Here is a 16984-nt window from a genome sequence, read left to right as displayed (position 1 = left end):
TTTTTTACTTCACCCTTGTACTTTCTCCTCTAGGCTTTCTACAGTATTAAGCTTTTTGTGACTGTCATAAGGTTTATTTTTCTGCTTTATTGTACCCTGTATACTTCTGGATAACCAGGGGGCTCTAGATTTGGCAGCACCACCTTTTCCTTTGTGGGGAGATGCCTACACTGTGTCTGTAGAATCTCGCTTTTGAATGTCTCTCACTGATCTGTCACTGTTTTCCCTTCAAGTTGCTGTAATCAGTCCACTTTCGCCAGATCACTTCTCAGCTTTGTAAAATATGTCTTCTGCCAATTTTGAACTTTTACTCCTGTTCTATCTTTGTCCTTTTCCATAATTATGTTAAATCTAACTATATTATGGTCACTGTCTCCAAAATGGTCACCCACTGCTACTTCATCCACTTGTCCAGCTTCATTTCCTAAGATTAAATCTAGAATTGTGCCCCCTCTCGTTGGGCTTGTTACGCGCTAGCTAAAAAAGTTCTCTTGAATGCAGTTCAAGAATTTTGTGTTCCCTGTGCCCTTCATAATGTTCATATCGCAACTGATATTAGGGTAGTTGAAGTGCCCAACTATTAACTGCCCTATTGTTTTTGCACTCAAAAATTTGCCTATATATTTGCTCTTCTAACTCCCCTCCACTATTTGGGGGTCTATAGTACACTCCTAGGGTGTGGCTGCCCCCATTTCATGACCTCAACTCATGTGGCCTTATTTGATGATTCATTTAGTATATCATCCCTCCTCACAGCTGTAATTAATTCTTTAACCAATAATGTTTCAATCTCCTTCCTGACTCCCTAAAAATCTGCTTTCAGGACCTTATCTGCTTTCTGACCTAAGTCATTGGTACCAATGTGGACCACGACCTCTGGCTGATAACCCTCCTGTCCTGCAGCCTTGACCCTGGCACCAGGGAAGCAACATAATATCCCGGAGTCATGGCCGGAGGAATGCCTGTCTTTTCCCCTAACTAATGAATCCCCTATACCTTCTGCTCTTTCCCTCTTCTTCCCATCTTTTTAGCCCCTCTGTATCCTGCCTGAAAACCCTATACCCAGGGATGTTGAGCTGCCATTTCTGCCCCTCTTTAAGCATATGTTACCATTATAGCAATGATATCCTGCTGCTGTGTGTCTATCTGTGCCCTCAGCTCATCAGCTTTATTTACTATACTCCTTGCATATACACCTTTTAACACTGCCAAATTCCTGTTCTGTACACTTTTTAACCTGTACTGCTTCTGTCTTTCAGAGTCACTCACTAATTCTCAATCTACCGTTCCCTGCTCAGAATTTGCCCTCATGTTCCCAACCCCCTGCCAATCCAGTATAAACACCACCCCCTGCCAACCCACAGCACTAGCAAATCTCCCTGCAAGGATATTTGTTCCAGTCCTGTTCAGGTGCAGACCGGTCAGTTTGTACAGTTCCCATCTTGCCCAGAACTAGCCCCAGCACCTTAGAAATCTGATGCACTCCGTCCTACACCAGCTTTCCAACCATGTGTTCAATAACCCTACTCTCCTATTTCTATATTCACTTGCATGTGGGACTGGGGGTAATCCTGAGATTGCTGCTTTAGAGGTCTCGCTTTTCAATCTCCTTCCTGACTCCCTGAAATCTGCTTTCAAGACCTCATCTCCTTTCCTATCTAAGTCATTGATAACAACGTGGACCATGACCTCTGGCTGATAACCCTCCTGTCCTGTAGCCACTGTATGAAATCCTTGACCCTGGCACAAGGGAGGCAACAAACTATCCCGGAGTCATGTCAACAGCCAGAGGAATGCCTGTATGTTCCCCTAACTAATGAATCCCCTATACCTTATGCTCTGTCCCTCTTCTTCCTCCCATCCTGTGCAGCAGAACTACCGATGGTATCACGAATCTTGTTCTGACTGCACTCTGCTGAGGAACCAGCGCCCTCACTAGCTTTGATACGGAAAACTGATTGGTGAGAGGGGCTCCGGGGAACTCTGCTCTACCTGCCTAGGTCTCTTGGGAAGCCTGGCAGTCACCCATTCCCTTTCTGTCTCCAGGCTCCAAAGCTGAGTTGTGACCATCTCTCTGACGTGCTATCCATGTAGCTCTCAGCCTCACGGATGTGCCACAGTGAATACCGCTGCTTGAACTCTGAAACCTGGAGCTCAAGATTCTGCAGCTGGTGACGCTTTCTGCACAGGCAGTCATCTAGGACATCAGTAGTATCAACAACTTCCCACATATTACAGGACATGCATTCCACATGACCGAGCTGACCTATCATTGCTTCAATTTACTTCCCTTATATTAGCTTTGGTTTACTTCTACTACTTTATTTTGCCTGACCTTGACCTGGCTTGACTTGACTTCCCTATTGCCTGTGTTTCTTACTGAAATCTAAATAGCTCCTTCTTTTAAGAAAAATGTGTTTTCTAATTTTCAGCTACTTAAAGACCCTCTCTAACAGCAGTTTATCACCAACCAATGAAGTTGTGTTCCTCCTGTGATGCTACTCAGCCCTCTTGCACAGCTGTTCAATTCCTGGTCTCTTGCAAGCTGAGAAAGACAAAGAAAACAGCACCTCCCTCCCCACTCCCCCAAACTCACAGCAACTCCACTCTGTAATAGTGCACTTAACCTCTCTTATTTATACTTCTGAGATTCAAATAAATCTCTTATCTGGCAGTAACAGAACCAGATTAGGCCAGTTCCTTAATTTGCTGATCTCACCTGCTCTCCAGCAGAGGGCTTGATTTGCTTGATAAATTATGAATAAATTAACATCAATAAATTAACAAGAATAAATTAACATGAATACATTAACACAAATAAACTAACATTAATGATGCCCACATGTGACAAGAAGTTTAATACAGCAAATTATATTGTTTCAATAATTGACGTGAGGAAAGATTTAAAAAAATTTAGTCATTCATGCTAGGCCAGCATTTATTGCCCAAACTTAATTGCCCTTGTTCAGAGAGCATTTTAAGAGTCAACCATATTGCTGTGGGTCTGGAGTCACATGTAGGCCAGACCGGGTAAGGACGGCAGATTTCCAGCCCTAAAGGACATTAGTGAACCAAATGGGTTTTTACAACAATCGACAATGGTTTCATGGTCATCATTAGACTTTTAATTCCTGGTTTCTATTTAATTTAAATTTCACCATCTGCCGTGGTGGGATTCGAACCCAGGTCCCCAGAGCATTACTCTGGGCCTCTGGACTACGAGTCCAGTGACAACACCACTACGCTACCACCGCCGCCGCTGTCCCCCCCACTCCCCTCAAAGATGGACAGAAGATAGGAAAATCTGAGAATTGAGCAATGGGAGCGGACTCATGTTAATAGTTTTGGGTAAAGGATTACCGATTTCTCATTTAGCGCACTGATCAAAGAATGTTGCCTGTTTGAGGATTCCTCTGCCACATTGTCTCAGCCAGACTTCTCTTTTCAATGATGTGAAAGATGCGAAGGGAATGTTCTTCCCCTCGTGATCCGGTAGCCCCGTGATGTTCGGAAAGAGATAAGGACCTTGTCTGCGGTGTTTTCATAGATGGAGATGGAGCGTGCCTTGTTGGAGGGGGAGCGGGACTCGGAGATCTCACATGTCCAGTACGAGAAAGATGTAATGGAACAACTCCAGAAGAAAATAACTGATTTGGAGACCAGTGTTGCATCTGAAAAGGCTAAGGTAGGAATAATTGAAGAGGATTAAACTGTGGAGTACGGCTAGACTGATTGTGACTTTGATTTTCTTCTGCAGATGAGCAGTTCTGGAGATAGGGCTGTTTTTCTGCCCTCAGACCCAGTAAACCCATAACCTAGGTGCCCTGCAGCTTTAAGATATTTTGTTCCTTGACCTATCTTCTGGGCTAAGGAGTTAACGGCACTGTCCAATTTACAACAAGGCTAGGGCGAAGGGCCAGGGAGGGGGGCACAAGTGTAACCACAGTGGGGGAGGAATAAATTTAATGGCTCAGCAGCGAAGAACGCTCTTGGGTCCAGAGATAGCAAACTTACTAGGCAAATTACTAATTCTGTATGATAAAAACAAAATACTGGAAACACTCAGCACCTGTAGAGAGCAAAAGAGAGTTAACGTTTCAGGTCTGTGACCTTTCATCACATTGAGAGATGTTTGAGATGACTAGTGGTTAACTAGTTCTGGAATTGTGGAAAGGTATTGTGGGGGGCGGGGTGGGGGGGGTGGTGGTGGGAGGGGGGGTTGTGGGTGTTGGGTGTGGTGGGCACAGGAAAGATCAAAAGGGAAAGGCTTATGCCAGGGTGTGAGGCAGGAGAGATTAAATGATAAGGGATGATGACGCAAGGCAAAAGGAAATGGTGAAGGGGCAAATAAAGGAACAAAAATGGGTTTGGAAGGAAGGGTAAATGATTACAGATTGTTGGAGAAATTGGAAGGTCTATTCCATTCCCTCTCTGGCTGCGGCCTCCTACCCTGTTCCAATGAAGATCTGTGCGAGCTGGAGAAACAGCACTTTACTGCCTTCCAGCTTTTACACTGAGTTTAATGACTTTACATCATAGCCCCCACCCCATTCCTGGACAACATTCTATAACTATTTAATGAGCCAATCCCAGACTCCCACCACCCCTCCCAACCTTTGCCTTCTCTTAACAGAGTGAAAACATTCTAGTACAATCACTGCGGTTAAATTCAAATGATAACGTTATCTTTGAGCCCCTCACCATGAAAGTGGGTGAGTATGGACAACAATGGCTCCCAGTAAAATGATGGTTCATTCTGCAAACAGACTTGGAAGAGATTATGTCTGCCGAAGATTGATATTGCACAGAAGGTCATAGGCTCAAACCCCACTCCGGAGAGATGAACATATAATCTAGGCTGACCCTCCAGTGCACTGCTGAGGGAATGCTGCACTGTTCGGGATTCTGTCTTTCAGATGAGACGTTAAACTGAGGGTTAGTCTGAGTCTTTCCTTCATCGAATGGAGGTAAAAGACCTCATGGCACTATTCGAAGAAGAGCTGGGAAGTTCTCCCCAGTGTCCTTTCCAATATTTATCCCTCAATCATTATTAACAGTAACAGATTACCTGGTCATTATCACATTGCTGTCTGTGGGAGCTTGCTGTGCACAAGTAAGCTGCCATGTTTCCAACATTTTGGCAATTCATTGGCTGCCAAGTGCTTTGGGACATCATAAGACTGTGAGAAGCAACTGTATAAATGCAAATTCTTTGTATATCTAACTCTTTATCTGCTTGTATTTTTTGTTGTGGTATTCCGAGAGGGATAGACTGTAACAGTAAAATGGCACCGACCAACGTGAAACAGACAACTGTCTAAAGTATGATTTTGGAACCCAGTCAGTGAATCTACATAAAATGTGTGTGTGTGTGAATGTGTGGCTGTGTGTGCTTGTTGGTACATGAATGTCTGTGTGCATGCGTACACTTTGGTCTCACTTAAGGCCTGGCAAAGTAGCAAGGGCCGTTTCAAATGCTTGCAGCTGAACATGTTAATGCCTGTAATCAGACAAGAGTAAACAGGATTATGAATCACAAAGCTTAAAGGCAAAGGTTTAATGGAGCAAAAAGCAGATGGCTGAGCAGACGATGGTCTCTGCAGGTTGGTGACAGAGTTGGCACAAGGGCTGTGTGTTATCTCTTCTTTCTGATTTAGTTTACTGAATCCCATGTTCCCTGATCTTCTGCAGAAGCTACGCCTCCTGCCAATTCCATGCCCGTTCCCCCCCACCCCCCAAACTCTTCTTGTCGAGGGTACTTGACTGCGCTCAAAGATTGCACTGATGTATCTGCTATGGTAGATGAGGCAAAGTCCTGTTGGGCTGCATTGTCCAGTATATGGGAGCCTTGAGTGACGAAGCAGAGATTGTATTTTACTTGTGTGGGTGGTCCCCATTTAGCAACATGACTCAGTAGTGCACAGCAATGGTTGTGTTGTGTTGAAGGTAGACTTAAGATACAATTGGAGCGTGTGGGGTGGGCCTGGTTCAATCTCATGGTTCCTTGGGTGTCCTTGGGCAGCTAGTGGTTGTGCCAATGCTAGTGCAGGTACCTGCCTCTTTTTCAGAAGATATCCTAAGGGTTATAAATGGATGTTCCGTGGTTATCCAGTTGCTAGCTTTGTTGGTCATATTTCTGACCCCCCGCCTCCAACTGTCCCACCCCACACTTTACTGCCATTGCTTGGTCAACATTCCTGTAACTGTGGTGCCTGACGCCAATGGGAAAGTGAATAGAATCTTCATCACCCACCTTGATTGTCAGTCAGCATCCTTTCTCTTACAACTAAAAACAAACAGTGTTCAAAAGAAAGTGGGGGGAAAATATCCACATTTTAACACCCACTTTGCTTGTCCCCCAAGGCAGGACCATAGAGATTAGTCAGTAACTCCTGTGCAGTCCTTGAGGATTGGTGACCATACACAGTTAGGGTAATGGAACAGAGATCGCAGATTTTCAGAGTCTTGTCCACACAGACACCCTTGATAATGGATTCCACACTGCAAGATACACTGGGATCAGTGTTACTTGTGGTAATTCTGACTTATAACAGGGAGAGGTTCTGGGAGAAAATTAGAGCCATGGGGGTGTATGTGGCTGATGGCATTGGGGAAGAGGTTGCACAATAGACCAGAATTAGTGGAATGGAGAGTTTATGGCAGGTCACAAGCAACTTGTTAGACTGGATGAGTTTTAAAATATTCTTTCATAGGGTGTGGCTAGGCCAGCATTTATTGCTCATCCCTAATTTCCCTTGAGAAGGTGGTGGTGAGCTGCCTTCTTGAACCGCTGCAGTCCATGTGGTGTAGGTACACCCACAATGCTGTTAGGAAGGGAGTTCCAGGATTTTGCCCCAGTGACACGAAGGAACGGTGATATATTTCCAAGCTAGGATGGTGTGTGGCTTGGAGGGGAACTTTCATGTGTCTGCTGCCCTTGTCCTTCTAGATGGTAGAAGTTGCGGGTTTGGAAGGTGCTGTGAAAGGAGCCTTGGTGAGTTTCTGCAGTGCATCTTGTACATGGTACACACTGCTGCTACTGTGTGTCGGTGGTGGAGGGAGTGAATGTTTAAGGTGGTGAATGGGGTGCCAATCAAGCAGGCTGCTATGTCCTGCATGGTGTCAAGTTTCTTGAGTGACTCCAGACCCACCGCAATGTGGTTGACTCTTAAATTCCCTCTGAACGTTAGGGATGGGCAATAAATGCTGGCCCAGCTAGTGACGTCCATATCCCATGAATGAAAAAAAATGGAACATTCATTTGCTGATTACTTTTAGCAGGGTTTTCTTTGTAAAACGATGGATTAGATTGCTCACCTGCAAACACATCTTAGGTGTTTTTTTTTATTCATTCATGGGATGTGGACATCAGTGGCTAGGCCAGTGTAATGAACTTGAAGTACTGGACGGGTTTCTTACTTGAAACTGATAACTTTATTACAGAGCTCTTTTAGAAGATACATGCGGGAACCAGGTCCACAACTAGAAAGCTCCGTCCTTAAGATTACCCAGGCTTAGGGCTCATTCGTCAATACAATCACGCAGTAGGAAAGGTTACATCTACAATCACTACATTTCCTGCCCCTTTAGTTTTTTATATTTCCTATTTATGAAGAATATTTTAATCCACAACATATATACATATATACACAGGTCATGTGATTAAAGATTAAGTCTCTGAGGTGGTTTTCTGATTCGGTTAGAGCGATGTAGCTTTGCGACTTGAGATTCACCCACTGGATCGACATGATCAGGAACTGCAGCGTCAGGGACATCCTTAGAAAGTGTTAGGTAATTTAACAGAGACATCAGGTATGTCTATTCTAGGTTGGTCTGTCGCCTCAGGGATTAAAGGTTCGATATCAATTATAGACGGAATAGCTGGTTGTTGAAATGTCTCTCTACTCCTTAGATGATCCACATGTTTTTGAACAATCCGGTCTCTCATTTCGGCTTGGAATGACAAGGGTCCAGTTTCAGAGACAATTATACCAGGAACCCAACCAGGGCCATTTCCAAAATTCCGCACATAAACTATATCTCCCACAGTAAATTTTTGAGCTTTGCTATAAATATCGTGATTCAATTTCTGGCTACTCTGATTCTTCTCTACCTTCCCCTCTAAGTTTCGAAACACCAGACTTAACCTTGTACGTAGGCGGCATTTCATCAGTAATTCAGATGGTGTTGAACCCATAGTTGCATGAGGAATCGTACGGTAATGGAGAAGAAAATGTGGAATTCGAGTTTCTAACCTTCCTTCAGATAACTTCTTCATCCCTGATTTGAAAGTTTGTACAGCTCTTTCAGCTAAACTGTTTGATGAGAGGTGATATGGTGCTGTTTTAATATGTTTAATTCTATTTAAACTCATGAATTTCTGAAATTCTGTACTAGTGAAGACAGCACCATTATCTGAAACAGTGACTTCCTGTAGGCCATGTACACTAAAACATTGATGCAGCTTTTCAATAGTTACACACGATGTCGGTGATCTAACTTCATACACATCCATCCACTTAGAATACGCATCAACGATCAATAAAAACACAGCACTAAAAATGGGCCTACACAGTCTATATGTAATCTAACCCAGGGTCGACCAGGCCACTCCCATGGATGCAGTGGAGCTGAAACAGGCAACTTCTGTTGTTGCTGACACTGGAGACAGTGCTTTCAATGTCAGTGTTAATGCCTGGCCACCAGGCGTAGCTTCACACAAGCACCTTCATCATCAAAATGCCTGGATGTGCACTGTGAAACTCTGTCAAGTGTGGTTCTCTTCCTTGCGAAGTGTCAATGACTCTTGATCCCCACAAGATTCCATCTTGACAGCTTAACTCAATTTTACAGGCATGGAATGGTCTCATCTCTTCAAACACTGGTGAATTCAACCATCCTTGCAATACCTGGTCTCGGACTTTTTATTAAATTGGATCCCTGTTTGTCCAATTCCTTATTTGCTTCACAGGCACCGGCGACGAGTCCAAGAAATTCAATATAGGTACGACTTCTTGTGGCACTGGAGCATGTACAATGCTATCTGGTAATGGAAGATGACTGCGGCTGACTGCATTTGCAAATGCGTACCTGGATGGTGCTTAAAGGTGTACTCCAATAAAATCAAAGCCCAACATTGAATTCTGGCTGAGGCTATTTGTGGAATAGTTTTATCCTCACTAAAGAAACCCGTCATGGTTTATGGTCCGACAATATGCTAATGGAATTTCTTCACTCCGAATATCACTGATAGACCTTCCTTTTCAAGTCGGGAATAATCCTTCTCAGCTACAGAGAGGGTTCTGGAGACTCAGCCGATTGGCTGCTCAGAACCACCTTCCATCCTAACACAGCTCCCACCCTGTAAGGAGATGCATCATAGGTCAATATTAATTCTTTTGATGGGTCATAATTTACTAGTAGACATGATGAGTGTAATAGCTTCTTGACTTTTATGAAGATGACTTCTTGTTGCAAATTCCATGGCCAACGATGGTTCTTTTTCAACAAGAAGTGTAAAGGGGCTAACATTGTTGACAAGTTTGGCAAGAAGCGACTATAATAATTGATCATGTCCAAAAGAGGTTTGAGTTCAGTGGCACTGGTAGGAGAGGGTGCCTACTTGATTGCCCTGACTTTCTCCTCTATTGGGTGCTAACCTGGGCACCCACTCGGTGACCCAAGTAAGTGAAGTCAAAGTACATTTATCTTTCTTCAATCGTACACCAGTTTCCAAAAATCATCTTAAAACCTCTTCTAGGTCGGCCAAATGCTCGGCTTCTGTTGATTCTGTGATCAGGACATCATCCAGGTACACCACTACTCGGGGAAGACCTTGCAATAGGCTTTCCATGGTCCTTTGAAAAATCACACAAGCAGATGACACACCAAAGGGTAGGTGTGTATACTGTTACAGGCTCTTGTGCATGTTGATGGTTACATACCCTCTAGATGTGTTGTCCAGCTCTAGCTGTTGGTGTGCATGGCTCATGTTCAGTTTGGTGTAGGATTTTCCTCCAGCTAACTTAGCGTAAAAATCTTCAATCCTTGGGATAGGATATTTGTCTAATTTAGCAGCCTTGTTCACAGTTAATTTGTAATCTCCGCAGATGCGAATAGTTTTATCAGGTTTCACCACAGGGACTATGGTGCTGCCCATTCTGAAAGCTGGACTGGCCGGATTATCCCTAACTTCTCCAAACGGCACAATTCCACATCCACCGTCTCCTTTAGGATGTTAGGCACAGGCCTGGCCTTAAAGAACCAGCGTCTTGCCTCCCAATCTACATATATTTTTGCTTTGAAGCCTTTTATCTTTCCCAATTTGTCACAAAATATGCTGTTGTATTTCCTTAACAGCTCAGGAATTCCTCTTGTTCTCTCTTGAAATATTTCTGACCAGTTAAGCTTAATTTCTTTTAACCAATCGCAGCCCGGAAGACAAGGTCCTTCAGCTGTTACAATGATCACTGGAAGCTGGGCTGTCTGTTTCCTGTAAGATACAGGTACAGAGGCGATACCTTTTACCTGTATTGACTCTCCAGTGTACACCTTCAGCTGAGCTGTGGATTGCTCCAGATTCAGTGGCTGGGTACCTTCATTTCGATATTTAAATGCATGTTCTCCCACCAATGTGGTCAATGCTCCTGTGTCTGCCTCCATGACCAGAGGCTTCCTATTCACTTGAAGGGTGATGGTTATTGGTTGTTTTTACTGCTTTGACATAGTATGGGCAATAGATAACAATATCAGCAGCTTCTGGTTCTGTTATATTGTGCATTTCAATCATCTTGGACTGCTGTCTGATTGGCTGTATCGATTTCGCCCTGCATTGATTTATCACATGCCCCTTTTTGTGACAGTAGTGGCATTCTGCCTCTTTAAATCTGCAGCTTTCCGGTACATGGTTACCCCCCACATCTGTAACGGATTAATTTTTGAATCGCTGCTATGATGCTTCCACTAGGCCTTTCCGTTTCTCGAGCAGCAGAGACTGTCTCCCACTTCGCGGCTGTCTCCCTGGTATTCGCACCGCCTCCGGCACTAGGTTCCCACCCCAACTAAAGAACGGTGCCATGTTGCACACTCTGTAAAGCCTATGAGTCCCTCTCAGCACTGTCCATTTCTAGCGCTGTTTCCATGGCGCACTTCATATCAATGTTAACTTCAAGTAAATGGCGCTGAATGGCGTCATCGTGAATGCCACAAACCAGCTGTCCTGCAACATGTCATTGAGTGTGTCTCCGAAGTCGCAGCGCTCAGTCAACTGCTTCAGCTTCGCTATCTAAGTTGCGATGGACTTTCCTGGGGCCCTTACTCTGGAGTTAAACTTAAATATTTGCATAATTACTGATGGCTTCTGCTGAATATACAAGATTTACTAACTCGTTAAAAGCTTTAGAATTGGGCACGTCCAGAGCTGTCAGACTATGGATGAGGTTATATGTCTTGCTACCGCAGACACTTGAAAGAATTGCCTTCTGCTTCTCCTCCGCTGTTATTTCATTCGCCACAAAATAAAAACCTAGGCACTCAATGTACTGGCTCCAGTCTTCCGTGGACGAGCCAGAAGGGTCGATTCTGCTGAAGAGTGGCATGGCTGCTGGGGATACTTTTCTTTCTTTCCATAAGAATTGATGTACTGACGTTCACAAGGCAAGGTGCAGCATCGGAACTACTTATCCTTGTCACCAAATGTAATAAACTTGGTGTACCAGGCAGGCTTCTCACTTGAAACAGATAACTTTATTTACAGAGCTCTTTTGGAAGCTACATACTTGAACCAGGTCCACAGCTAGAAAGCTCCGCTTTTAAAATTACCTGTGCTTAGGGCTCATTTGTCAGTATAATTTTGTGACCCCTAAAGGCGGTAGGAAAGGTTATAACGACAATCACTACAGCCAGCCTTTACTGACCATCCCTAATTGCCCTTGAGAAGGTGGTGATGAGCTGCCTTCTTGAACCGCTGCAGTCTATGTGGTGTAGGTACACCTACAGTGCTGTTAGGGAAGGAGTTCCAGGATTTTGACCCAACAGCAGTGAAGGAACGGTGATATATTTCCGAATCAGGATGGTGAGTGGCACGTCCCGGTGGTGGTGTTCCGATGTGTCTGCTGCCCTTGTCCTTCTAAATGGTAGTGGTCGTAGGTTTGGAAGGTGTATTCCTTTGAGTACCGAAGATTGAGGGTTGATCTCATTGAGGCGTTTGAGATGATTAAAAGATAGAGGGAAGGAAACTATTTTTTCCGATAGGGGAGTCCAGAATAAAGGGAAATAACTTTAAAATTAGAGCTGGAGTGTTCCAGGGTGATGTCAAAAAGCACTTCATCACACAGTGGAAACCTGGATCCCTCTCTGAAAGAGTTGTCAAGCTTGGATGTTATTTGAAAATTTCAAACCTGAGATTGACTTCTTTTTCAGCTAAGGTTATTAAAGGATGTGGAGAAAATGTGGGCGAATAGAACTGAGGCTCAGATCAGCCTTGGTCGAACTGAATGATGGACCAGGCTCGAGGGGCTGAACAGCCTCCTCCTGCTCCTATGAAACATGCCCTTTGTTAGTCAGCTGATTACAGAGCTGCTGTTTTTAGTGCTGCCGGCAAGTGCCAGGAAGTGGGCATTGTACCCGGGCGTGCACGGACTCATTTTAAGTCACCTTTCCCTTTTGTTATTTCTGTGCTCTGCTTTCCAGGAAAAATCACATTTGAAAACTGAGAGAGAAAAAGTAGAGAGGCTGCAAGAGGGTTACTCTGAGTTGAAGAACAAGCTTGATAACTGCCCAGATTCCATGAGAAAATGCTTACAGGAACAGTTGGAGAGGGTCAGTAGATCGCTGGTTCCTGAGTTTGTCTTTTACGCCCATATACATTCTAGTAAAAGTCAGTTTACTAATTCTATGAAGTGATCCATATACTACATTCAGGACAGTGAAAACTCCCCCATGTAAACCAGCTCCTACAGGAAATTTCATGTAAAAGTGTTGGGTTTTTTTTTGCAGCTACCTGTGACACTTAGCTTTGACACTTTGTGCCTTGCAGTGTTCCATTACACCCACTGTTTTGATAAGTGCCATACTCTCCACCATTTATTTCACAGATCCTTCAAAATGCTTCTTGAAAATAATTTCACATGTTGCGTTATTCCCTCATTAATTTAGATTTCTATTGTCCAAAGGCAAAGGTTTAAACAACACACAAAAAACAATCTGAAGTTTGCGTATTTTGTGATCACATGACTCTGTGTACCTACTCATGCCCTTTCCGCTTTGATTATTTTCTTTGACTTGATGACCTTGGTATCGCTTGAGACTTAATCTTCGACGTGGCCATTTTGGACAGAAATGTGTCGTAGGTTAATTTAGACTGTGGTCTGAGCACATGCAACGTACCAGGGTCGCCCAGATCCATTTGTGACATTCAGTAGCTGAACAGCTTTAATATCTGACTGGTTGGTACTCAAAAATTAATTAAAGAGCAGCTAGGAGGACAAATCTCAAAAACTTTATTCAGGCAAAGTTTATCATGGAGTTTTTTGTTAAAACAGGCTGTGTATTTTTTTCAACAGTGTATCCTTGTTTCAACCGTGTATCCTTATGTGGATTTGAATGTGTGTATATGTGTATGTGGTGTGTTTGTGTGAGTGTGGTTGTGTGTATGTAAACAAAAATGAATGTGAGTGTAGGGATGTTTCTGTGTACACACATGTATGCATGTGGGGGTATGTGTATGTGGGTGTGGTGTGTATGTGTGGGAGGGTGTGTGTATGGGGTGTGTATGTATATGAGGGGGTGTGTGTGTGCATGCACATGCACGTGTGTATGCGTGTGGGGGTATGGGTGTTTGTATGTGGGTGTTGTGTGTATGTGAACAAAATGTACATGGGTGTGGGTGGGTGTGTGTACGTGGGTAGGTGTGGATGTGTATATGGGTGGTTTTTTTTGTGGGTACGTATGTGGATGGAGGTATGTGTAAGTGGGTAGGGGTGAATATGTGTGAGTGTATGTGTGTGTGTGTGTGTGGGCATGTGTGTAGCTGTGTGTGTGTGCACGTGGATGCGTGTGGGGGTATGGGTGTGTGTGTGCATGTGTATTTGTGTGGGTGTAAGGGTGTGTGTGCACGCACATGTATATGTGTGGGGGTATGGGTGTGTGCATGTGGGTGTGGTGATGTGGGTGCGTAGGTGTGTGTTTTGCGGATATATGTGTGTGGGTGGGGTGGGTGTGTATGTTAGTAGGTATGGGTGTAGGGTGCGTGCTGTACAGTGATTGGTCAATACTGTCACATGATTAGTCCACTTGCATTCTCTTAAAGATACATGGTACTCCACTTTACCACATCCCTCCCCCTTTACTTAAAAAAAATACAGTTGACAAACTTAATAACATGAACTATTTACACTAATAACTATTTACAAATCAAGTCTCACACACGCACATACCCACACCCCCACATGCACACACGTGCACACACACACACACTCACTCACACAAACCAAGTAATGACTACTTGGATTGGCTCAGTTCTTCCCACTTTCAGGTTATATAATGAATGGATGTCTGGTTCTTCCATGAGACATATGTCATGATTTCTCCCTTGGTCTTTCGATTGTCTTTAATTTCGCTGTTGGCTGAACCAGACTCAGGCACGAGCTGAATATGAATGAGCTCAATAGTTTGGCTTTCCAACAGCTCTTCTGAGAACTCAGGGCCTTCTAGCTTTAAAACTTCAGGGCTTTTACGCAGCTGCTGCTTCAGCTCTTCCAATTCTTTCCTATTCTCATTAATAGTTTCTTGGAGAATGTCATATCATTGGCCCTTCTCTGCTAATTTGTTCCTTAACTCAGCCAGAGACAGGCTTAACTCTTCCTTTTCTTCTTCATAGCTTTTCAGTGGCACAAATTGGGAGCTGATTGAATTTTGTGGCACACAGCAGCCCTATCATAGGCTTTCCTTTTCTTTTTGAAGGATGCTGACTTCAGCTTGAACTCTGTCCTGGTGTAACACTTCCACGGGCTTCTCCCGTTGGGTCTTCATGCACTTTTTTTCCTGCGTTAATGCTCCTGGTTTCCAATTGGGAATTTTGCAGGCCCTCAAGGTTTATCTCTCCCAGCTGGGTCCTTCCGAAGGAGACTCAGTCCCCTGCCTGACAATTCAAATAGGGGTAATTTTGCAGACTATTCCTCAGCACCTTGACTTGACGTATCCTTGTTGGTCTTATTTCTTCACCCGTGTATGTTCTCAGTTTAGTGTCAGAAATTTCCAATCCTAAAGGATGGGTTCCTTTATTCAAATATCTGAATGTCTGTTCTCCAATGACGGACACCGTATCTTAATGGGTTGTCCGATGACTATAATGAATACTTGGATTGGCTCAGTTCTACCCACTTTCAGGTTATATAATGAATGGATGTCTGATTCTATTTCTCCTGGTTCTTCCATGATTTCTCCCTTTGTCTTTAAAATGCTGTCTCAGCCTATCGCTGCAGTGCCGCCTTATGTGACCATAGCGGTGGCTGAAAAAGCATTCGACTTGTTTGAATTATCGATCACCTACTGGATGCCTGGATGCATTTCTGTCATTCATTTTGTGGGTTTTCAATGTGGCATTGCTGGTTTTTTTTACTGATTTGTACATTGGGAGTGTTTCCCGGCTATCTGTGGGGTCCGATGTTTTTGCGCCTTTTGTTGCCGGTCTTTCCTACCCTACCAGATGGACATCACCATTTTGTGTATCTCTTATAGCTTCCGAATTTCTAACAGCCCTCTCCATGGCTGTGGCTAATTCTAATGCCTTATTGAAGATTCAGCTAGTAAACGCCTTTGAATAGTATCATCTCCAATCCTGCATATCATTCGGCCTCTCAACGTATCACTAATGGACATTCCAAATTTGCAATGTTCAGTCAATCCCTTTAAAATGGCCTCATAGTCAGCCCTGGAAGTCTAATCCTTGAATTGAACTTGAAGCGCTGCACAGTGACTAAGTCAAGGGTAGTTTTGTACAATTTATTAATCATTGAAAGTCTTTGATTCGGGAGCGTTAGATGACATGAGGCTGCGGATCAGCCCGTATGTTTTGCTCCCGCATGTGGACAAAAGAATCATCCTCTTCTTGTCCTCCCCCGTGATGTCGTTAGCGGTAAAAAAAAAAACACTAGGCGTTCGACATACTGAGACCAGGCATCTGAAATGTGGTTGAATGGATAGACGCACCCGAACTGCGGCATTGTGAACGACTGTAAGGGGACTGTGCCTCTGATGGCTCCCCAGTTAATGCCGAATTCAGGTGTTTGGCTTATCACAGCTTTCTTGATTGCTGCCGATTGATTCGTGTTTTGCCTTCTGCAGAATTGCCCTCTGTCTGGGGTGCCTCATAACTTTCTGTCTAAAGCCTGTACCCCTTTAAATGTATTGCTGCTTTAAGAGCAGTCACTGTTTCTTTTTTAACTCTGTCTCTGCAGCTGTTGGCTTTCCTGTGCTGGGTTTCATGTTCTTTGAGTGGATCCCAGTGATCGCGATTCTGCAGGGTTTTTTTTTCCTTTTTCTCTTTTGTTTTCAAATTTAAAACTATGCTGTTTTCTGCTCTGATTGCCATCTATTTTACAGAATAAGTACAGATTTTCTTTCTAATGCTTTGCTCACCCGTCTGGTGGATTCTCACTCAGGGGTCATACAATTTTTGCTATGTTCATCTTCGTCGCCAGTTTTACGTCTTGAGTCTCTGAGTTCACTAGTCGAGTAAACTCGAATTGCACACCTTCATATACACTTGTTAGTTGATGCTCGCTATCAATAACGGAGAGAGACCAACATAAGAACAAACTGTGATTGTTTATTGCAACAGAAAGCAGAGCACTAAATCCTTGCGTGCTCCCACAACCATCACCAGCTCTAGACTTCCAGTTAACCGGTAGCCCATGCTGTACATTGATTGGTCATTACTGTCACGTGGTTAGTCCACTTGCATTCTCTTAAAGGAACATGGTAC

The 16984-nt window shown here is 43.9% G+C and overlaps 1 protein-coding gene across 4 annotated transcripts in view; it reads left to right on the top strand.

The window, feature by feature from the left end:
* LOC121290654 (pleckstrin homology-like domain family B member 1) overlaps nt 1-16984 on the top strand; it is a 250600-nt gene that overhangs the window by 137609 nt on the left and 96007 nt on the right. For all 4 annotated transcript variants that reach the window (XM_041211388.1, XM_041211386.1, XM_041211389.1 and 1 more), the window contains one exon: nt 3548-3685. In XM_041211388.1, the coding sequence (XP_041067322.1) occupies nt 3548-3685 (138 nt within the window). The remainder of the gene's footprint in view (nt 1-3547; nt 3686-16984) is intronic.

Source organism: Carcharodon carcharias, chromosome 18, assembly GCF_017639515.1.
Source record: "Carcharodon carcharias isolate sCarCar2 chromosome 18, sCarCar2.pri, whole genome shotgun sequence".
In the NCBI taxonomy this organism is placed as follows: Eukaryota; Metazoa; Chordata; class Chondrichthyes; order Lamniformes; family Lamnidae; genus Carcharodon; species Carcharodon carcharias.
Note: the sequence above shows the minus strand (reverse complement) of the source record. Positions and strands in the feature narration are given on the sequence as shown.